Below are 23357 nucleotides of genomic sequence, written 5' to 3'. Positions count from 1 at the left end.
ACTTTGCCCCCCCACCAGTCTGGTCAATTAAGAGCCAAGGCCCCATGGCAGGCACCAGCTCCGCAAAGTGCCTGGCACCAGTGTGGTTGAAACAGGGCTAAACTGCCACAAAACCCCACGGGAACAGCAGAGACCTCGGCTAAAGGGATTGTGGTGGCGGAGAGAAGCGTTTTGGAAGAAGGGTCCCCTCCCGAGACCACCATGACCCTGGCTGCCACCTAAAGCAGCAAGAAAGCAGCAAGCGCCGTGGAGCATGAACGAGTATCACATCTTGTGGAAGAAGTCCTTAATCAGTGGGCAAATTACACGGGGTAAGTAATTGCTCCATGTAGGAATGCAGAAACATCTGACAGCGCCATTAAAGGAGCCCTCGGGAGATCTCTATCAGAAGAGGTAGCCTGTCTCACTAGGGCTATAATTAATGGCTCTCTGGTTCCAGAACAGCACTTTAAACATGCAACAGGCGGACACAGGAGCAGCCTGGCACCGGGCACCACTGCCCAGCTTTAAGAAGTTTCTCAAATAATTAGTGCACTACCCAGAGGCAGGCGGGCCCAGCTTGCCCAATGCTTTGTTTCAGGCAGTAGAAAAGGAAAAAATGTCTTTTTCATGCAGGCTCATTCTCAATCTTTCCAGAAGGAGTGGATATTCCAGTTTCCAAGCTGGCAGGACGCATGTCCTGAACACACGCTCCAGGCAAGGTGGACCAGAGGATGCTGCCCACTGAAGGACACTCAGGCCTGATGGGAGGATGCAGCCGCAGCTCTGGTCCAGCAGCTGAGACAGGCAAAAGGCAGAGCAGAACTCAGGGCGCAGTAGTGAGAGCTGAGCTGGGGGCTGAAGGGCTGAAAGGCCAGCAGGGATCTGGGGGAAATGAAGTGCTGGCTGGCATTTCCCTAATGTAACAAGGAAGCCCTCAGTCCGGGAGCAGCTCTGCAGCCGGAGCTAGCTGTCCTCCTCGGAGCAACTCAGAACGGCCGTTCCCTCTCCCCTGCTCCCCTGCACAGAGCTCACCAGTGCTCTCCCATGCGCTCCGAGCCGGGCAGAACGGCCCATCTCTCTCCAACCCAAACCAAGAGGCAGGTTCAGGCACCGTACCTGGCTGGCTGCCGCCCTTTGTCTGCTGGCAGGAAGCACGGCCAGGCCCAAGGACGCGCAAGAAGCTCCTGCTCCATCAGAGGCAATTTTGGGAGCTCGGCTGATGCCTCCTGTGCACGCTTTCACTGCCACGATGTGCCTGTCTCACTGCCCCTTCTTCTTGCACCGGCACACCTGCTAATTAAAAACTTCATTAGCCTTCCACTCATTAGCAAAGTCTGCTGGTCACCCCCTTTGGCTTTCCTTGGTGACGTCTTTGGCATCCCTCGCAAAACCAAGCTGTGGGGCGTAGAGTTTTCTAATTAAAGCTGATGGCAGGAAGGATAAGAGCAGGCTCAGCAACACCAACAAGCAAGCAAGCGATGGTTAGCGGGGAACACAATCAGCGTGCTCTGCTCTCGGCCCGGGAGAAGCTCCCTGCGGCAGGCGGAGGTGGGAAGCCACGACACGGAAAAGCAATCAGGGGCTTCACTGCACAGCCCACACTGAGGCGGCAACGACTCCCCTCCTCCCGACCAGCTCGTCCAACCCTGGCCGGGAAGAACATGCTATAATTTTGATAATGGGCAAGACCGGGTGTTGCAATCTGATGCAGCCTGGCACAGCGCACTGGATGTGCTGGGAGAAGACCTTTCTTCACCAAGGACACTAAGCCTGCTCTGAACACCCAGGCAAGAACTCCCCCGGCTACAGGAGCCGTCTCCAGCCTTCCCCACTTCTCCAGCAGGGACGTTCTCTCGCTTCCCACCTCGCCCCGCCAGAACAGCCTGGAGGTTCCCCAGGCTGCCTGAGCACTGCTCATCGTCTTGCATGCTTAAATCCCCCTTTCCCATGATTTTGACCTGGCCTCCGCACTCTCTCTACGGCCCTCTGTCGCGTCCAAACAGGGCAGCCAGGCACTAAGCACCCTGAGCGCAGCAGAGTTTGGAAAGGCTTTAGACAGTGCCAGTGTCCCAGCAAAAAATGCCAGCAGAGGTGCGTTGTCCTAGACCTCCCCCGGCTCCCCATCTCCCGAGGGTTTCACTCTGCTCCAGCCCATTCCCCTCTTGAGGAGCAGAAGGAAAACCGCATCATCCAACCCTTGTGTCAAAACAGGCCCAACTCATCACCTCGAACAGTAGGGGCAAGGTCTGGAGGTTGATTTACAAGCTGCCGACGTGGTACGGGAAGCTGAACAAAGTTCTCTGTTAACTTCTTCAAGATGTGGCTTAGAGAGCGTGAGCCTGGAGCCCCCCCGGCTCCACACGTCCGTGTTCGCTGCCTACCGACCCTGCCCCGCGGGGAGGCTGATTACAAGCAGCTGCCCATCGGGGCTGCGACCCACACAAGGGGAGCGGCAGCACCACGCCGCTGGGGAGGACGGGCGAGCAGGACCGGCTGCTTCTCCTCTTCCAGGCCTCTGCCTAAAGACGGGCACCAGCAACCTCCCTTGAGAGTCCCCACGAGCACCGCACAAATGCAAATGGGAACGGTTGACTTTCCTCCGCTGACGGGGACGGAAATGCAAACCAGGAATGCATCTGCTGAGCAGCTTACCCAGACACTTCAGCTTCCACTCCAAGGGCCCGTTTACACTTCTCGGTAAACAACAAGCCACTTCCCTGCACTCTTAGACCCAAAAGTAGGAGGTAAGTCTTCACCAGAGAAGAGCTCAGGGTATCAGACCAGAAAATAGGTTTTTTTTGATGGGAACTCTCATCACGACTGCTCTGGCTTCACTTAAGCCGAAGCTGTTCTCCATTCTCTAACCCTCTCAGCTAATAGCTGGGATATAATAGACCTGGCTGTCCTCCCGCACTTGTCGAAGACACTACAAATAGACTCTCTGGTATAAACACATCTACTTGTCTTGGATATGGCCTGGCAGCAGAAGTATAAATGAATCTGTAACCTCAAATTAACAGTGAATGAGCAAAAACTAGGGAATCGTTACTGCGGAAGGAATAGGCAAGCTGCACTGTGCCCTCCTGTGGTCATCTGGAAGAGCATTTACTTTCTTTAATGCCAAAACCTGGAGGCAGTTTGGAGGTACCATGGGCTGCAGAGGCTAGGTCACGTTCACCGGCTTCTTCACATTTGCACAATTTCGGCGAACAGCATCAAAGAGTGTGTGCAGACCCAGAGCTCTGTGTGCTTGTGAGTAAGGGTGGATTTTGGCCAGTGGGTAAAACCTCTACAACACTACTGAATGGACACGTCGGCATCCTTTTTTGACCCACCACCTATCTGGACCTACTCTGCATTCACCAGCTTACTTTGTTTCGCTGCATTTATTTTTTTCCACTTTGACACGCATGAGAAAGACAGGGGTCAGTCATTAGGGTGAGGTTTCACACCACCTTCAGAGATTCTCCAAACAGCAGGCACGTGGCTAACATCTGGAATGCTGGGGTCTGCTTCCAATGGCCTCTGACTGACCGTGGGTATTTACCATGACAGCGTCCCCTCGGAAACTTCCTTAGAGCCAGGGAAGGTGTTGTCAATACGGTCAGGTGAGTCCACCTTGCAATAGAGTAGACCCAGACATGGATGCCATAAGCATGGGGAGACCCAGTGGTTTCCTCCCAGAAGCAGGAGAAACTCTCTACTCACCACTTACCTCTTTCAGTACCTGGAGTAGCAGATATTAGGAAAAAAGGGAATATTTTAATTCAAGGGAGTACCACACTTTGCTTTTCTCTTCCTTCTCTAAGCACATTTTTGCATTTAATATTTGGCTTTTACAAGGAATAGAAGCAAGTTGCACTTCAGCAGTTGTACGCACTTGTACTCAGGGGCATCTCCAACTGAGATTTCGGGACGGGACTCAGACTGGAATGCTCACTGTAGCTGGAGTGAGAGACCTCAGTCACCCTGCCATACACTGGTGGACTGAGAAGAGACCTGAGGGCCACCCTCACCAGCAAGTTTGTGATCCATGGAAAATCACCAACTAAAATTGCTAGCAGAGTGAGAGATCTCCCAGGTGTACTTCTGTGCCGCACAAAGACGGGCTGCAGTCTGCCCTCACCTGGCCAAGCGGAAGGCCATGTACCTTTTCCAGTTTAAAGCGCTCAAATGATTTCCTAACAAATCAGTGCATCCCCCAGAGAGCATGAGATTGCTTAGACACTGAGCACCCACTGCGCCCGCTCAGCCTGGACTGTTAGCAGCATTTACCCGGGTTAGCAGTGTACGCTCTGTTTGCGAAACCAGCCCCTTTGCAAGGAAAACAACGGGCCCTTGCAGCCAGGTGGTTTAAACATCACCCATTCCTAACAAGAAGCTGCTGAAACGGGGCTTTGACATCGGACACGGGTGGCTGCAATGCCATGTCAGGTAGGGAGCTTTCTGGCTTTGCAAGGTCCTAACAGAACCGTCTGTGGCAGCAGGGCAGTGCCCTGCGTGAAAACCAGAAAATCAAACTCTTAAAGCCTGGTTCCAGATAGGTTAGGCAAGACAGTAAGCAGCTACGTACAGAATGAAGTCTTGATTACAAAGAGATGTCAGCTAGATGAGGATTTTGCTGTGGAAGCACAGTAGAAGTTGGAATAAAACCCCAGCCGAAAGGCTCCAGCGGGAAGTCCCATTAACGCGCTGCTCCTCCGACGCTGCTGATGTGATTCCAGCGTTGTGACTGGCAACGCTAAAGCTCGGCAGGAAACGGCAGAGGCTGGCAATGGACACAGATGGGAAAGCAACAGATCTGGAGAGGCAGGAATGAGAATCAGACCCAAGAAACAGCTTCGGGAAGATGCATCAGGAACTGGCAAGAGAAGAAAGGGTGGATTTGTCAGTGCTTGTCTGTTCAAGAAGCTGTAAGACACCTGAAAGGCACCTGTAAAACACCTGCCTTTGGCACAGGGCGCAGAAAAGTTTTCTTCAGTTTTCTCCAGTCTTAGGAAATGAAAGAGAATCTTTGCTTGCAGCAATGGGAACAAAGGAGGCTTCAGCGAAAATAAATTCCTCACCAAAGAATTTTTGGACAATGACATTGTTACTCTCTGAAATGCCCTTACATTTCTGTTCTTTGAAATAGAAAACGCTGAAATGCTAAAAAGAAAAAAAATGTGCAGCTCCACCTAACTCGGAGAACAGTTTTATTGTTGATTTTTTGTAACATCAAAGCACAAATGTTAAAATATAACCCAGCTTCAGAAACATGTGGCTTCAGATTAGATATGCATGATTTTTATGCTGTGTCTGCTGTAAAGCACTGATTACTTTATGAGCAAATTAAGCTTTGCAGGGACAGGACTCTCCCGCTCCGGGGCGAGCCCGTGGGATGTATCCTTATGGAGTTATCCAGGAACAGCTTCTCCGCCAACAAACAGTGCCAAGGCAAAGTGGCACCGAACACGCAAACAGTCCTTAAAAGAATGGTGACCTCGGCCTTGAAATCTACAGTCAACAGTGATTACACAGGAGGAAGGAGGAGGGAAAAGGAGATGTAGATCGTGTTTCAGAGAGATTCACTTGGCTGCCTCAGAATGAGAAGAAAGTGGAGCTTCTGTGGCTCACCCTAACGGAAGGCTAAATTTAGACAGCAGACAAAGTTCTAGCTGAACCGATTCACCTACAAAGGGAGGAGAGGGAGAGAGGAAGAGAAAAAAAAAGACTGAAATAAAAAAGAAATAAAACATCTCCGTAACACCATTACATCCAGATATCAGAGGTACAATCTCCACCAGGGTAACGAATCTCATGAGCTAGGACAGGCCCATCGGGTTCCTTCCCAAAATCCACTAGGAAGTTTTTATTCACTTTCAATCCACCTCTTTCAGTATCCACATCAATCTGCAGCATAACAGAGCCTTCCCTGAAAAAGGGACAAGAAAACAGATATTGGGAAAAGGATTCACATTTGTTGCTCTTCTCTTCCATATTTGGGCAGGATTTGTCTTCGTTTAATACAAAACGGAAAGGACTCCAGATTTAAACTGGGGCTTAGCAGGTCTCAAAAGTGAGTTACATCGCCTCAGTGAAACCTGCAACCTCAAACTAGCACCAAATGAGTGAAAATTAATAGCTGTTGTTACTTCGGGAGGAATAGGCAGGCTGAACTATGCCCTCCTGTGGCCACCTGGAAGATCACCTTCTCCTTTCTTTAATTCCAAAAAACCAGAAGTCATGCTGATACACTCAAAGGCGTTTTGGAAGCCCTATGGACTCCAAGAGGCTAGGTCATGCTCACTGCTTTCTTCTCCTTCTCATCTACTTCCAAACAGATCATGATTTCAACAAATAGGGTGTGCAGAGCCCAACTTCTGTGTGCCTGTGAGCAGGGATGGATTCTGGCTCGTGGGGGAGACATCTAGGCTGGCAGGCTGCGTATAACAAGTTGCTGGCTTCAGTCTGCCTGCGTGGGAACTTTGCTCTCTGCGCCAGCTGGTGTATGTATACCACTATTTAAGAAAGAAATCTTGAGCATGGGCTTGTACAGTCATCCTTGTTTACCAAAGTTTTCTTACTTGACAAGATCCGGGTAGAACTGCTTGTCCCATCCGCTGTAGAGAGAGCTGCTGACATACAGTCTCTTCCCATCCAAGCTAAGCTGAATCATCTGAGGTCCACCTGGCACCCTCTTCCCCTAAAATGGTAACAGAGAACAAGGTGCTCAAGACAAGTTGCCACGGAGGTTGAACAAAAGAAATGCAACAGCAAGGAGAAACAAAATAGCGCGGCAGTTCTGCTACTCGGAGGACCACCCAGCACCCTGAAATCCTCGACACAAGAGCACCAAATCCCCTGTTTTGGAGAGAGAACGGTTTTTATTGGAAGTCTTATTCCTTACTAACAGGGAGCCCCGAAGTCAATCCAGATGAGTTCCACATAATTCACAGAATTGGTAACGTAAGGCAGGGCTGAAGTGTGCAGGTAGCTGTACCTGGCTGGAAGTGTCAGAAATCAAGAGACGGGTCACATAACGCACTATGCTGCAGCTGGGTCACAATCTGCACTACGAAGAAGAGGAGTATGTGGAACTTCCTGAAACTGTCTTCCGTGGCCAACAGATCTTAGCCATAATCATATTCAGCTCTGGCACATCCCATGAGACTTTCCATAGGTAGCTGCCTTGACAGTGATAATATTAATGCACATTGATAATGACCAGAGACAATTAATGCTCTTTCATTTTTCTAACAGGATGCCAGGTGCCGTCGAACTCTTTACGCACGCCCACCACTGCAGAATGAGCTGGTTTAGTGCTTTGACCATCAGTTGCTGCAAGATGATCAGAAGCAATGATGGCAGTGTGATGAATGCACACTGCATTAGCTTTAAATTAGCCAGCTAACAACAGCAGGGAAGATGTAATTACACAGGCTCCAGTGCAGTTGAACAGCTTGTCCAATTCCACCAGGGACCCAGAGCACTTACCGGGATTTACTAGCTCCAGCCCACGCTGAAATGTGGTACCTGCCCAGGCTGGAAGCGAGGACATAAATAGCCCAGATATGGCTTTCTATGTCATACATCGGACGGGGAGTTCAGAATGGATTGCCGTTAGCTGAGCACTGACAACGTGCACGTTAGGAAAACTTACTTTGATCACAAATGGCTCTGGCTGACACCGCAATTCCTTGTCTTCCACTACAGTTACAGGCCCACCCTTGGTGATACTGCCTCCCAGAAACACCTGTAACCAAGGGAACATGTGAGAACAGGCGGCGGCTATCAAGGGAACAGGAAAGCAATACAGGGACGATGCTCACGCAAAAGTGAATTGTCATTTTCTCCTTTTAAAAAAGAAGGAAATGAGAAGACACTACTGCCCTTGTACACCACAGCTTTTCTGCTGCTGCCTCACCTGCCCCACCAGCTTGGGCTTGCGGGTGTCGGAGATGTCGTACTGGCGGATGTCTCCGTGCAGCCAGTTGCTGAAGTACAGGAACCTGTCATCCAGCGAGATGAGGATGTCGGTGATAAGACCTTCAAGAAAATATTCAGTGGCAAAGTCAGGAAACTGACAGGACCAGCAACAAACAAGAGCACAAGCTTTCAAAATTCTAGTCCTGGTAGCCTCAGAAAAATATGTTAATGTACAGGTTGAACAAACACAGCCATCCTTGGAAACCCAGTGCCTACTCAAAGGCGGTTCAGGCTCTACCAGCATGCCCAGGACCGTTCCTGAATACCATGAGCTCATGCTGAAAGACCCAGACCCCAAGCATTTTTCTAGAGGAACTGACCTCAAGCACTGAGCAGCGTGGGAGCAGAGCTCTGACAAGCTCCTGCCTGGTGGCTCACAAGCAAGGCTAACCCAAACAGAAATTTAGGCTTTTACAAGGGAAGTGTTTGTCACTTAAGGATGAGATTTTGCAAAAAGCTACACTGTACCAGGGAGCTGAAGAGGACAACACCCCATTTCTTTTCCAGGCATGCTCGCACTAACCAGGCATGTCAGGGAGAAGCCATCCTTGCACCTTCTTGCTGGGTACTTCAATCACCTTCTCTGCTGCCCAGTCTCCTTTCTGCAGAAGGCACAGGAGAGAACACAGCGTTATTCCTGCCTTGGTGTGAGCCAAGAGGGCTCAGCTACGCATGGCAGAGGGAGGAGAAGCAAACAGTGCTATTTATTTAACAGGGCCTGTACAGAGGTGATACACACATTGCAAATAAGTGTTAGCAAGGGGTGAGGATGGTAACTACACTGCCGTTGAGAATGTTAATGATTACACGATGCAACAACATCTCAAAGGGATTGCTGTAACAGCGGCAGAACTAAAGCCTGCTAATCTCCCACAGTGTGGTGTCCTACCTGTCTCCGGCTCACCCTCCAGAACAGCAATAGCTCTGCTCCCCTGTCCATGGCCCCACCACTTCCCCTCCCTCCTCTACCTTCAGGTCTTCCCTATGCTTCCAAACACTGGCTGAGCAGCACACATGGACACTGGTGACAAATTTCACAGGTTCTGATTAGCTGTCCACTTGATACATCTTTGCTGACCAGCTCACAGGCCAGAAAGCTGTTGAGCTCAGTGCCCGTGGTCATTAGATTGTCTCATGTTCAAGTGATCCTTAAGTTCCTACCATTGGCGAGACCTTTCCCTCCTTGCAACTTTCACAACTCATTAACTGTGCTTAAAATGATCAACAGGTTACTGTGGAGGGCAGGAGAGTTGGAGGTGGGGCTGACAGACCAGTACTACGACCTCTTAAGCTTTGCTTCCCGTCAGGATCAGGCTGCTGAAGATTTGCACGCTGGACATCAGCAACACAGAGATACTCAAAACGCCTACCGACCGCGGTGGCTCAAAGGTGAGGGACTGCACGGTGGCTTCAGAAAGCCACGGCACTGGCTTGGATGCACACAGGTTTGCTCTCTGACACAATCATAGAATCATAGAATGTTTTGGGTTGGAAGGGACCCCTAGAGGTGATCTAGTCCAACCCCCCTGCAGTGAGCAGGGACACTGCTAACTAGGTCAAGTTACACATATATACAATATATATACACACACACATATATACACAATGTTATAGCTTGGCGAGAATTAGACTGGAATTAGGAGCCCTATTTTTTTAATCAGAATTTTACTGTTTCCTAAGTGATGGGTGGGTCTTTGAAACAACCAGGTTTCATTACTTACCTCCGTCTTGTAGAACCGATGCACCGCACCACTCAGAGCACACCCAACAAACCCTTCCGCAGCATCCGGATTGTGGAGGAATCGGATTTCCAACGGTATGGAGCCCTTCCCTAGGTCAATTGCCTGAATGTAGGCGTGAGTGCTCCAGTCCCACACATTAATGCGGCGGCCATAGTGCTCTAATGGATCAGGTCAGGCAAACATAAGCACAGGAGATAACTAGTTTAACACAGAATCACTTTTACCTTTGAGAGTTTAAACAAATGCTCCCTCACCTCTCTCTACATCAGCTGGGTCAAACCCATCTGCCAAGACTTTTGGGGCTCCCCATTCGGTGCTCATCAGGACATTGTGCCGTGGCTGATACCAGAAGTCATAACCCAGGGGGGGCACCTCTGCCCCATTCTCCCAATTTCCTTTCACTTCAAAGGTCTCTCCATCCAGCAAAATAAAGCCACCTGATATAAAAAATGAAGAAAATCGTTTGAAGACATTGACACAGATTCACAGCTTTAAATAAGATAAATAAGATATTAATAATTAAATGTCTATTTTCTAAACATGCCGTAAAATGCAACTCTCTGCTTAAGGAAAATTTTGTGATTCTGCTGGTATTGCTTTTGTGGACTAAAGCAAACAAAAGCTGGATTTTTAAAGAACTTCATCATATTGTAATGAATTTTTTAAGCTCCAGTTGGCTCTATTTCTACTCGAGCCATTCCAACAAATCAGTTAGCCTCCTAGAATACATCTCACTTAAGAGACATCTTAGAAAAGTTCCTGGAGGAGCCATCTCTGTTGTTCTTTGCTTGCCACCAATACCTTTGAATTGCATACATAATATGCATCTATTCAAGGACATGTTCACCCATGATCCAGAAGAGAAAAACCCTGTGAAAAGGAGGATCTGAAGTACATTTCTCCTACTAGCTAGTATTTCTCTTTAGATGCCAGGTGGTTTACATCTGCATAGGGAACAAAATTTATAAGCAAGAATCCTTCAAAAGTTTTAAATAGGAAATAGAATGGCTTGAAAGGCTTAATTTTCATTAGACGATGAGACAAAGAGGGTTTAGGTTGGCAACAGAATCTTTCAAGCCCAGGTCACAAATACTGAGCTGACACCAATTATGTTCAAAAGCAATTCTTCCTTGCTCTGGAAGGTGCAACGTTCCCAGGTGAAACGTTCATGGGTTTCTTGCTCATTACAACCGCTAAAGTTGGTCATCTTTAGCAATATATTTGCAAGACTGAGATGTGGAAGCTGCGCTCATCAACAGTCCCACAGAGGGTCCTCCACACCGGGTTCGAATTGCTGTGGCAGAGCAATGTCCCTGCAGCTCACCTGGTGACGATTTAGGCCCTAGTTAGACAAGCAGCGCTGGAATGGTTATGTGCACAGAAGAGCTGTAAGCTCTTAACAGTGCTTCTGGCTTTGCAACTTGTACGTGGGGCGTACGATACTTCTGTACCACGAATACTTTTCTAGAGTAATGAAGGGGATGAATACCTTTCCCGTTGCCAGAAGGGTCTCCCATACAGCTGATTAAGATGTCACCACTGCCCAGACAGTGAGAGGTGTGAGGATTAGCCACGTTACCCTTCCAGAACAACTCCACCGGCTCAACAATCTAAAATGAGTATACACAGTCATAGTCACCTTCTCGGAGATTGCTACAGAATACCAGGTCCGCCCCTAAGAGCTCAGGTTCAAAGAAGAGGAAGGATGGGAATGGCATAGGGGGGATTGTTTCTTTTGCTACTGTGGTTTTTGAGTATCTGCCGCCTCCCGCTTTCTACTCTGCCCAGTAATACGGTACCATCCATAGCGTTTATTTGTTCTTCTCAAAAGTATAAACAGCAAGAGTTGAATGGTTAGAATCAGTCTAATTCCTGCATCAGCAAGACACTGACATCTGCGTTTGTTTTAATTAGTATCAGTGGCAGAAACACCACTTGCGTGCTTCAGACATCAGCTCTCACTGGAGTACTAGCAGTTTTGCGGGGCAGAATAGTTGAAGCTTGCCAGAGACTCAGTTTGAAACAGAATTCACTGTACAAGAGGAGACCTTTGGGGGTTTTACCTCACTGTATTAATAGTTAAAGGCTGGCAAGGTTCTAAAGAACTCAAACCTGAAAGACTACGAATGAGAGAATTTGCAGGCGGGTGGGGTGGGAAAAAAGACCACTTAAAAGTTCCCGTACATTCCACATTATGACCTGGTTTCCAAACGTGATGGAAGAGATCTGCTTTTGCTCAGTGAAAATCCATTGAAGGTGAACTCATCTCTGAACAACATACAATCTACACAGGCTCAGCTGAATGTGTCGTGGAGGACTCTGCCTCATAATCTTGTTGTCAAAACCAATAATGCAGCGTGCAGCTATTTTGACTGAAATTCATACTGCAGAGGCAGGCTGGATTCTGGAACTTCCTAATCTTTGAGTGTTTGACACCACATTTACTCATATTTCTTTAGAGCAAGATTTTTGTGTGTAGTTTATCGATAAATCGTAAGAGTTTCAAAACTCCCATGAGTTCCTAATAATTGACAAAAGCTTCCACAACTGTTCTGTCTCTCCTATTCTAATTTGAAGTTGGAATCCATAAAATCACTGTCTCTTGGTCAAAATATAAGAAACAAAAACCCAGCCTAAAGTCACCTTATGGATTCTAGGAGCCCGCATGTCTGTTCCCACATCCACCACATAAACGCGAGAAGAGATCAGGCTTGGTAGAATCAGACGATTTCTTTTCTTTGTGGCATCCCCAAAGCAGCTGCTACAGGCATTCCACCCTGAATGATGGAGCTCATCCTTAAGATTCGGCATGGGCAGGCGATGGATCACCTACAAAGTCAGAGACAGACTTAAGATTCAGTCTGGTATAGTTTTTCCCCTAGGCAAAGAAATGGGTCTTTATGTCAAAGCATAAATTAATAAAGAGCAGGAGGAAGCTGCTATTTGTTATTCAGGAAGCAGATTGAGCCTGAGATATGCAGAGCTGAAGCTGTAAAGTGGGAGAAGAAAGTTGGACATCACGATTGCACAGTGTTTGTTGAATGTTGTATGCTACTAAATTAATTCAAATCTTTAAAAGACTCTATCTAATTAAGGAGACGTGCAATAATGATATGGAAAAAACAACACAAAAAAACTTGTCCATGTGCTGCAAGTCTCTGACTTTACAAGATTTACCTGATTACAACTGACTGGGGCTGACTGTAGCAAACTGACATGTTAATCGGCACTCTTGCTTCTAATTTTTACTTTTCCACTGCATAACTAAGAACAGCTGAAAGATCACAACTAAGTTTTGTCAAAGTTTTAGGAGATGTGTTTTGTCCACGCCGCAATAAAACCCCAAGCAGTAGATATATAAAAAAAAAAAAAAAAAAAGAATAAATTGTGAAAATCTTTGTTGTCAAACCAGATTTGCTGCTCCTCACACACACGGAGATCAGAGTCCAAAGCACCTTCAGTAATGTGAGTCACGCAAGCACCGCATGTTTAAATACAGTTTAGCGTACGCTATCTGTAGTAGCAAACTGAGCAGCTTAAAAAAATTACCAATATTTTGGATCTGGTATATTGGTAGCTACCGACCCACAGCTTTCCATCTACACAGTAAATGGATCACGTTTATAATGCCTAACGTGTAGAATTTCCCAGGGTATCAGGCATCCTACAGTACAAACTCTGTCTACAGTACTGGCACACCCTGAGGGAAAATCACCTTCTAGAGCTTAATCGGTGTGCTCAGTGTAAATCAGTACGAGTGTTACAAAAAGAACTATTGAAATACTAAGCACAAAACCCCTCTGAAAGTGTCTTGAGGCTAACGAGATAAATGCCAGCTTTGAGTAACCCGGTAAGAAAAACAGCGGCGGATTTGATTGGTTCTCAACACAAAGATCCACTTGAAAATGATTACGAATATTCACCACCCCAGAAAACGTGGCACATTCTACACACAGGTACCTGACAATAGTGTGGAGACTTGGGGTCAACATCCACAGTGGCCAGGTAGTCAGGTTTCTCTATCCCAGTGTTTCTGTAGATACAAGGCAGGTACACAATCTCCTCCCGGGGACCTTTCAAGGCAGGAGTCTTGTTTAATGCATCGAAAGAAACCATTTTTACAGAAAGCTGTGGTTAACCTTAAGAGAATCTTCCCTTCCATCTGTAAATGGCCATTCTTCCTAGGGAGCTGAACCTCAGTATTCCCATTTTATGGAGGAACACCAGTAGTGCGTAGTTTGAGCAGCCAGAAATCACCAGGAGAAAGTGCTTATTCAGCTGTGGGGCCCTTCCACTCCCTCGCCCTCCTAACGTGAGCGGCCCTGGGGGTGCCATTATTTTCCTGAAAGAGGACAGTACTGGAGACCACCTTCCCATCTGCGAAGCCATGCCAAGCCTCTCCTTTCCCCCGTGATGGCTCCCTGCTGCCAGGGCCCGGATTTCAGTCCACCTATGCCAAAAGCCTACTTATTACAGTCTATAAAATTGAGGCTTTTAAAATATATCAAAGGACCCAAGGGGAAGTTCTGACACTATTAAAAGCTACAGCAAAATGCCTCAAGGGCTTTAGCGAGGTTCAGGATTTAGCCAGACGCTGCTGGGAAGAACAGAACCTAACTTCTGTACAGCTGTAAGCAGATGAGAATCTCACCATTAAACTGTCACACAGAACACCCTACTGTCCTTTCTCCTGTATTCCCCTTCTTCCACCCTAGACAGCGACTCAGTGTTACAAGGGTCTGAGGGCACTCCTTAAGTTCTCCATCCAAACACACCAATGAAACTTTTTTTTTTTTATAATGTTAAATGCTTCCACCCAATAGTCTTACAGCAAAGCTCAATTTAGCAGCTTAGAAAACCGGAACAGTTTGGTGAATGGTAGCATCCTGTAACCGTGCACACATCTAAACCCAGCCCCACCTCGGTTTGGTGCTAAGATTGAGTGACCTCATGCTAACAGAGCTTGCACGCTTTGCCCAGAGCTGGGTGCAAAATGAAATAAAACCTCTTCTGACATTTAAAGTCTCCTTGGCCTTGCTAATTAATGAGCCACTCTGGAAGGCATCTACCTAGTCTTCACCCAACTTGAAAACAATTCCTTTACTGATGGCCTGGATTGAGGAGAGATGTTACAGCACTTGCCTTTCATGGCATCCAGAGGAGTTGCATATCCTGGGCCACATGCTTTGCATTTTGCTGTTGGAGAAAAAAAAAAGGAGTTAATTTAATCTGAAAATTATTTTAAAGCATATCTCTACGAGGACATTGTCTTGGCATTCAGAGATTGACAAACCTTAGATCCAGCTTTTGCATTGCCAAACACCTGTAACTCTCACTGACTCCCGTCTGTGCTGAGGTTACTGCAGTTTCTGCAAATATACACAATACGACACCCCACGCTCAAAAATAGTGGGGAATTTGGGCCTGCATTTCAGCAAGTTCAGCCTCACAATTTTAAAGCACATCCATATATGACAAGGGTCTGGGATTTAAGAAAATTGTGTTAAATGTTTTACAGAGAGCTGCTGAATCACTGCCAGATGAGTAAGGAGACAGATTGCCCAATTCGAACAACCCATTTTATTATTACTGGAAAGCCTCCAGTCTTTCTCTGCATATAAATGCTGAAAAGGGGTTATTCTTAAGGATTTACAGCCTGGGTAAGAGGCGATACTGCAGGCAACCAGAAAGGACAAGAGGAAGGGGAATTATGAACCGCGGCCTTCCCCCCCCGCCACTTCCAGCCCCGCAGCTACACCACGAACCAGAAAACCTAGCAGGGAAAACGTAGTTTGAGGAAGTTTGAAAGGGAATCTGAACATCGTTCAGAGAAGAGAACCCCACAGAAGCAGGAGGACCACGTCCGGTTCAAGGCTGGGCTCTGCGTCAGGGGGAACACCTCATTCCCTAGTGGCAGAAGACAGAAGCGATGCTCTGCACCGAGCCAAAACCAAGCCATGCATCTGGGTGTCTCCAGGCACAACCCCCAGAATTTCAGTGGAGAATGGGAACTGCAGCAGTTGTTATCTACAGCTCCTCTGCCTGGAAAGCAATGTGTTCACTTCCAAAACGATAGGATCCCTGTAGCAGGATTTTCCAGAATTAAGAGCTCGATCCTCAGCAAGCATAAAGCGCTGCTCGCTGCTAACACGTAATACCTCACAAGCCTTTCAGCTTAGTTCTAAAAAGTTTCTTAGCACCTTTTGTGTCAGTTTGGATCTCAATCCATACCTAAGTAAAACTGACATTAAAGCAGCCTCGTACACAGCAACTCCTCCCCTAACAGTCAACAGAACACGTATGCTCAGGATTGCATCAATAAATTGTTGGCTAAAATAAAGAAAATATTATCCCAAAATATTGCTTTCAGGGGCAGTTGCCCCATGTTGCAGATTGGTAGGCTTAACAGAAAGCTCTGCTCTTCTAGAGCCAGGGAGCAGCAGGCCAGCTGACCAGCGTGCCGGACGCTTCAGCTCCATTCCTCACTGGCACTGGGGTGCAACCAGCTGCTTAAAACACAAAACTACAGAGGTGCTGTGCAGCAGGATGCCAACATCTTCTCTCAGTATGACACGAAGTGAAGTATGTGTTGACAGAAGCAAAACTACAGTAGAGTTGCCTCCCTCTGTAATAAAAATAAGCAAACTAGGTAATTGCTTGCCATGCTCTGATATTAAAAAAGCTAAGTTTATAGCAACAGGTTTTTTTCAGAATGCCACAGACCTAAGATTTCAAATCCAGAGGCAGTGACAGCTCCAGTGCCCATTTAATTACGGAGCCTTTCTTGGAAGGCAAAATGCTTCAAGCAATCCACTCGCTGCATGTGGAGGCTCCTGACTTCAAAAACGGGATCTTCTCAAAATGAGTAATTTAGTATGTTAGGTTGAATTTCACATTCTTTGTGAAATATTTTTATCTGGAAACACAAAATATAAAGTTTGCTTTGTTCCATTTATGTCTAAGCCATAATTTAAACTTTATTCCAATTTTCTCAATCACCTAAATTAGCAGGAGCTCAGTCTGCACCAGACCGCAGCTCAATTAGCATTGCAAATGCACGCTTCCGCAGATTACTTTGAGAAAAAGATTATTTGTGCCAAATTGTTTTCCAGAGAGAACGTACAGCAAGATGATGAACGTTTTCTGTTCCTTCTTCTCATGCACATTTTTTTCTCCTTTCCCTCTGATCTTGTTCAAACACCCTTTTGTTCTGAGCCATTGTATCTAACTGCCTGAAGACATCGGCGGATGACGCCAGCCTTTCCGTGTTATACCACGCCAAGCTCATTTGTGAATACAAAATAAGGGGTTTGTCACGAAACTGTGATTTGTACCATCTTGTAGCAACACGCTAACAATAATATTTACATTGCTATGCTAATAATCCACGGTTAAACATGTTCATACTACTCGTTAGGTTCCAGATCCCCCATTAATCTGGCAGTTGACCCAGTGCTTTGAACACCGGAAAGTTGGCTCCTGTATCACACACGTGTGGTTTGCCACCTCCGGCGAGGACAAAAGCGTTGAGATTGTCTCTTGCACCACAGGTTACACCTTTACAGGCCAATTCTCCTATGGGCAGCTACCCACCCACAAAGTCCACCTTCCTTGCCTTTCCAAATCAAAGAACGTTTCTCTACCGCCATAAATCAAAGAGCGTTTCTCTACCGCCAATAGCTCACGTGTGAATTTAAGAGGAAGAACACACGCATCTAGCTTTAACTGCTTCACTGTACCATTTTCCTTTTTTCACAAATGAAGTTACAATAAGCCCAATTCCTCCTCCCTCCTATGCAATTATTTGTGTATATACACCAGGAGCTGATAAAAATATCACGGGTCCTTTTGTTACCGCTGTCTACGGCAATTCCCTCTTGTGGAGAGCAAAGGCCATTGGGGAATCCAATCTAGCTTCCTTTTGCTCTGTATTTTTTCATGGCGTTCCATCTGTTCTGTTCCTCTTTTTGGAGGACAGGAGGGACAGTAAACCAAAGTCCAGTCCTTCGTGAGCCACCCACAATGACCCACAGGCCGCCCTGGAAAACTCCATGCAAATCAACAACACTGTTTGGGGATATTTTGCTAAAAGCCGTAATTTCCCACCTAAGGCATAATGAAGGACTCCCTGCAGCTTTCAGTAACTCCGTAAGTTCCAGACAAAAAGGAGGCAGTTGCCAGAGCCATAAACGTTAAAAGAGTCCCTCTGATGGTGGCAAAGACACCGCGCTCTTTTGGTTGGCAGTGAAGAATAAAACGTTTCCTTTCGCTCATTTTGGGGGGCACCAAGTTGTACCACGGCGCCAAGTAAAATCGCACACTGTGCAAGGTCAAAGGACGACGCCTGGACCTGTCACAGCAGTCACAGCATGGAGAACCAGCCCAGATGCCTCTGGGTTCATCCGCCCCTGTTAGCGGCTGAGCCAAGTCCCCGCGTTACTCTGCAACCCTGAAGACGAGCGCTGCCTCTGTCAGGCAGGTGATGAAGATGCCTCTCCGCCTCTTGAAGGGCTGTAAAGTCTTCAGAAATGCTGAGCTCCTCAGGGCAAAGAAATATGGGGAAATACAGACCGTCCCGAAGGACAACAAATACCAGAAAACATTATAAAAGCAAGATTTGGGAGATTGTTTTATGAAAAACTTCTGAAAGGAGCTATTTTTTTAAAAAAGGCCAATCCATTTATACTTGCCTAATCTGTGTGTTAAAAGTTTTGAAGTGATATGCAAAGCCTCAGAGGAAGCTGCAGCACGAGCAAACCACACTCGCATTACCCTGGAGTCACTCGTAGTCTGGATAACGAGGTTTATAGATTTACAGCACCGGGTAACAGCACTGTAAAAAAAAAAATCCCACCTGATAAGAGTGCAATTTCATAGTCAGTTCATTAACTATTAACACAAGAAAGAGGTATTCCTTGATAGTTCGGGTTTAACAGTGTGAAATAAAGTTAAGGAGCAGGAAAGACCTTGTCTTTTTATATGCACTGTTTTGTGGCAGCGGAGCTCTTCAGCTCGATTAAGACAACCTGTGAAGGTGCCCAAGACTCTTTGTACGGGGAGTTTAAGAGAAATGTGGCAATAAATGAGGCACCTCTGTCGAGAGCTTAAAGTTAGGGGGAATAAATCTGGGCCAAACTGGGCTTTTTGTGGAGCCTGAGTAAACAGAATGTCCTCTGACGTTAAGGTGTATGTATGGGTTAGACACTGACATCCTGGTAAATGAAGGAAGGCAAATCTGGTTCATGGTACCGTTGTGCTAAACTGTGGAAATAAACACACAAATGGGCAAAAAGCAATGAGTGTGTCAGCTGCACTGCATACATGACAAGACAGAGGCCTTCCAGAACAACCGTGACAAAGCAGCATGTTCTTTATGGAATACCACTCTTTTTCTAAGCAACAAATCACGCAAGCAGACTTTAATGATCTCTTAAATTTTTGAAGAGCAGTCCAAGACTTGTTCTTCTACACTGCCAAGAGCGTCCTTTTCCAAGCCTTGTGCCCAATCAATCACCATCGTGCTACTGCGAGCCTGAAGGTGCAGCGTTTAACTTACTCTTTACACACTGCCTAGCGACTTCTTACAGACTGCCAGGGCCATCCAGACAAAACTGTCGCTATCACAAGTCACCAACTGAAACTTCAGGCTGTTAGAAAGCAAAGCAAAACAAATGTAACTGCACTACTAGCACTTACAAAAGCCCAGAAAGATAAACGGTCACCCTAGGCAGATAAGCCAGACAGACGCTTCTGCTGACTCAGAATCGGCGGGTTTGGCTCTGTAATAGCGGCTTTTATTTTTTACCAAGGTCTACGATCTTACCCTGTTTTGTGAAATCACAACGTAAGTGCAAATTACACAAGAACACATTCACGTGCAAAAAACCGTTCCATCTATTTCAGTCCCCTCCCTCCGTTTCCTGTCCATGTATCCAAAAATGAACGTCGGTAAAAATGATACGGTCTATCACAAAAATATAAGCAAAAAGTTAAATTCTGGTCCTCAGTTTCCCGACAACCTTCCTAGGTCATTCACGTTCACAGTCAACCACAGCAGTGAGTCCAAATGCTTATTTCAGTTTCTAAACGTTGAGGTACTAAAAGAGACATTTAATGGTAGCGTAAAAGGCATTTACTGATGGCATTAAAGCTACTTATCTAAAACCACAGCGGGGTTAATAGCTTAAAGAAGTAAACCTTTTAACAGTCGGAGGAAACGCTGAACTCCAGCCCCGCGCCTCTCCTTACCAGCCCACCACGCTAACACGCCCGCTGGCCCCTGCTTACACCTTTCACGGTGCGGAACCTTAGCCAAAAGCGGCAGATCCCCGCTGGATCCACGGGCTGCATCTCTTACCCATGTCGGAGCAGACGTTCCGGGCTGCTGGGGCGTGCAAGTGGAAGTACAGCCGCCTGGACTGGGGGATTGTGAAGCCCGAGCTGCCTGGAGAGGGTCATATATGCAAGAGCGAAGGGGCGGGCAGGACAGGGAGCAAAGCTGCCAAGGGGAGGATCCAGCACAGCTGGCAGCGCGGGAGGACCGGGGCAGAAATTCAGCTTCTACTTCCCGGGAGAGGTTGGCGGAAGCATTCAAAGCTCTGCCGGAGCCCACGTCCTCTGCTACACCTGACTCTGTCCCCGCTGCACCTTCCGCCCGCCCCCCCTTTATATTCCAGATATGTTTACATTACGTGACAAAATGTACCCGAGTAACCGCCCTCACGCAGACGGAGCCTGCACGCTTTCTAACAGCGGAGGGGGAAACAGTTGTGCTTTAAACCTCTTGATTTTGGGCAATGTGTCAAGTTCTGCAGGAGTCAAGGCGTGCCAGACCAGATCGCAGCTCTCGATTGCGTCTGGCTTGGCAGGCAGCGATGTCTTTAACATTTCACGGCCCTGTAGTCCCTTAAACAAGACAACTACAAAAAGACAACTTGCCCGCTGAAAACTTCCCAGAATTACTTCTTAAAGGAGATTCTTTCAAGATTGACAGCTGCCCCAGAGTACTGGAAAATCTGGATTTCACTTCTTATTCCATCCGGGATTCTGCTAAACTGTCTCTAATAAGAATTAGTCTATTACTTCCCATTGTTTTTTTAAAGGAAAGTACTTTTTCCCAGGCAACATCACCTCTGTCACTTCCAAAACACCCTCACGGGAGGACACTGCATTTTACTGCCCTGTCTCCCTTCTCTGCCTTTTACAAAGCCACCGGTAGCAGCAGAAAAAACAAACGGTGCAGGAAACGCTGCAACTATGGGAGCAATTCCCTCCATCAGGCCGAGAGAGTGCCGGGGGAGCTGACACACAACCTATAACTACCCATTTGTTTAGCTTTATTTAGTGAACGGGGCCTTTTTTTCCTGATCACGAATCAGACAGATGCAGTCTGTTAACCTGTCCACCGCTTCAGCCTGCCAGCTGAGTGTTTTGTGCAAACAAATTCTTGCTCAGAAACGCTTTCCTCCCAGTTTTGTTCTCAGTCCTCCACAGCTGCAGTCAGGCATTGGAACTGTGGGACAGGCCATCCGAGTCACGTCTCCCTCATCTCATTTGATGGGCCTGCTTCTCCTAACTGATTCAAAAAGATAATTTTTTTTTTTAAAAAAAGAAAAGGTATTTTTATTATTTTGGCCCACAAATCCTCAGTGTGCATTGGACCGTTCGGCTTTCATTAACAAGTCCTTGCATACCTACCCCTCTTTCTGGTCTTTCCCTCCTCAGATTCAGCCTTGTCTGTCCCAACAGTTCCTTCCCTTCTTAACCTTTCATTTTCAAATCACTCCTTTACTACACATAAGCTCGATTCAGTGGGTTTTTAAGCCACTATTAAAAAATGTGAGTAATTTATTTCATAAACTCGAGAGGCTGTGTTCTCAGGAGGCACCATGCGACGCTAAGTGAAGATCCAGCTCAAGGAATCAGCCCTGCCTTTTCAGACCAGCGTGCTCCCACCGAGCCCCGCTGCTGCCAAAGGGACTCCGAGGATGAACGCAAGTTCACAAACATCACTGCAATTACAAGATCTATGACCTGAATTTTAGGCAGAGTGGGTGGGAGTTCAGCCATTCTCAGCAATGACCTACTTTGCTGCCATCAAAATCACCAGGAGTTCCAGCTCTCGAGGTCAGCAGGAGGACAGTCAGGCCAGCGCCACGCACCCACTGGCCTCGTGCGAGGAGAAACACTGCTGGAGAGCAGGGGAGGCATGTAATACAAACACCACAAAAATGTGCAAACTGATCAGGCAACAGTTTACTTCTGTTTAAATTATGTGACCCAGCAAGGAACGTGTTATTGCTCGGGATGAAAACGCATTCTGTTAACTCACGAGTACTCTTGGCTCAGGTCTCGTGCCACCGTGGAGGCACCAGAATCTGCTGCACACCCTGGGACGTCTCCATCACAAAACACAAACCCAGAGAGAGGCCAAGATGAGTTTGTACACATCCGGAGGCTTTGGAACAGCCTCAGAGGCAGCCTGAAGCAGGGAAGTTGCAGAAGAGATGCTAGAGATTAAAAGAAATGCGTGCCAAAGCGGGCGGGCGGGAAGAGCCTGGTGAAATTGTTACGAACAACTCGTGAGATAAAATCCATTGAGTGAAACAGGACTGTGTTAAAAACAAACCCACACGAGCAGCCACAAATACTTTCATCTAGACCTTCACAGGCTAACCGACGCCGCGCCACCTTTCCCCAGCTTCTGTACAGCTCTCGCTGCCGTGACACCCTGTGCTGCAGCTCAGACCGGGCAGCGCAGGCCTGATTTTTGCATCCTGCATCTAGAAATTAATCTCATTGAAGTGCCATCACTGCGATTTGCAAACATCCTTTATCAAAGCAGAATACTTTTATCAACACATCAGCACGCTTCGCCTCGAGGGACGGTTAGAATACATCATTATATTTATGGCAGCACCAAAAAACGTGTAGCTAGGGCCAAACACACTTGTTTCTGGCCCATACCCTTCAACGGCATCTGAACTGCCAATTATGCCTGAGGCGAGTTCTGATTTGGTTCAGAACAACCTGACAAGATGGTTTATCTAGTTGGTTGCTTCAAATACCAAAGATTCCCAATCAGCCTCACTCCCCTGTTCTGCATGCCACTCATTACGTGCTGCGTGGGACAGAGAACTCGGCTTTCTTCTCAAAGAAGCCTGGAAACACGGGACCATGCCAATGCCTGTCCCATCTCCGCTTTCCATTACATTTTCATTACGTTTCATGAGCAATATGGAACAAGTCCAGGTATTAAGGCCAGGATCTGAAATGCTCTTACTTCTGTTCTTCTTTCTGAGCCTTTGTGTAGTTCCTTCTCAGCTGATACAGCGTGCTGCATGATCTCATAGTTCAAGGTACCATTTTTCAGATGTTTGATCCAGATTCTTCCAAGGTGGATACAATGTGAAAATTCATCATTTTCAACCCAGGACCTACCAACAATGGAAAAACAGACCGTAAGCTCTCTAGCTGAACTGAGGTCCTGTGTATGACACATGCACAGCAAATGGGATATTGGGGCCCTTGTCTTTTATTGAAAGTCCTTGTACAAAAGCACCATAAAAAGTATAAATTATAATTATTAACTGTTATAAACTGGACCAGGCACATATCAAACAGTTCATATAGAACCATGGGAAATAGCTACAGTCTGAGTTAGAA

The 23357-nt window shown here is 46.9% G+C and overlaps 2 protein-coding genes across 3 annotated transcripts in view; both read right to left on the bottom strand.

Moving 5' to 3' along the window:
• The window catches only part of LOC104130567 (methanethiol oxidase-like), a 14241-nt gene extending 12331 nt beyond the window's left edge, over positions 1–1910 (bottom strand). The window contains exon 1 of the mRNA XM_035899131.1: positions 1847–1910. Coding sequence (XP_035755024.1) covers positions 1847–1910 — 64 coding nt within the window. The remainder of the gene's footprint in view (positions 1–1846) is intronic.
• Positions 1911–2416: 506 nt separating this feature from the next.
• LOC104130562 (methanethiol oxidase) lies at positions 2417–23108 on the bottom strand. Of its 2 annotated transcripts, none has more exons than XM_009643613.2 (12): positions 22975–23108; positions 14835–14888; positions 13653–13765; positions 12336–12521; positions 11182–11302; positions 9947–10129; positions 9672–9850; positions 8474–8552; positions 7889–8010; positions 7625–7717; positions 6549–6667; positions 2417–5896 (listed from the first exon to the last, which is right to left on the bottom strand). In XM_009643613.2, the coding sequence occupies exons 2-12, from the start codon at positions 14839–14841 to the stop codon at positions 5734–5736; spliced, it is 1365 nt and encodes a 454-aa protein (XP_009641908.1). In that variant the 5' UTR covers positions 14842–14888; positions 22975–23108; the 3' UTR covers positions 2417–5733. The 2 variants fall into 2 exon arrangements, with proteins under 2 accessions (XP_009641908.1, XP_035755023.1); XM_035899130.1 differs by lacking the exon at positions 22975–23108 and adding an exon at positions 20050–20340.
• Positions 23109–23357: the final 249 nt, after the last annotated feature.

The sequence above is a fragment of the Egretta garzetta genome, unplaced genomic scaffold (genome assembly GCF_000687185.1).
Source record: "Egretta garzetta isolate BGI_Z169 unplaced genomic scaffold, ASM68718v1 scaffold668, whole genome shotgun sequence".
Taxonomy (NCBI): Eukaryota; Metazoa; Chordata; class Aves; order Pelecaniformes; family Ardeidae; genus Egretta; species Egretta garzetta.
This window is presented reverse-complemented; position numbering and strand designations above follow the sequence as displayed.

What these genes read in the sequence shown, in the direction of transcription:
- LOC104130562 (XM_035899130.1), bottom strand. An exon ending in CCCTTCTGGCAACGGGAAAG is followed by an intron (nt 10,130 to 11,181) that starts GTATTCATCCCC and finishes TTTTTATATCAG; the next exon opens with GTGGCTTTATTTTGCTGGAT. An exon ending in CAGAGCCATTTGTGATCAAA is followed by an intron (nt 6,668 to 7,624) that starts GTAAGTTTTCCT and finishes TTACCATTTTAG; the next exon opens with GGGAAGAGGGTGCCAGGTGG.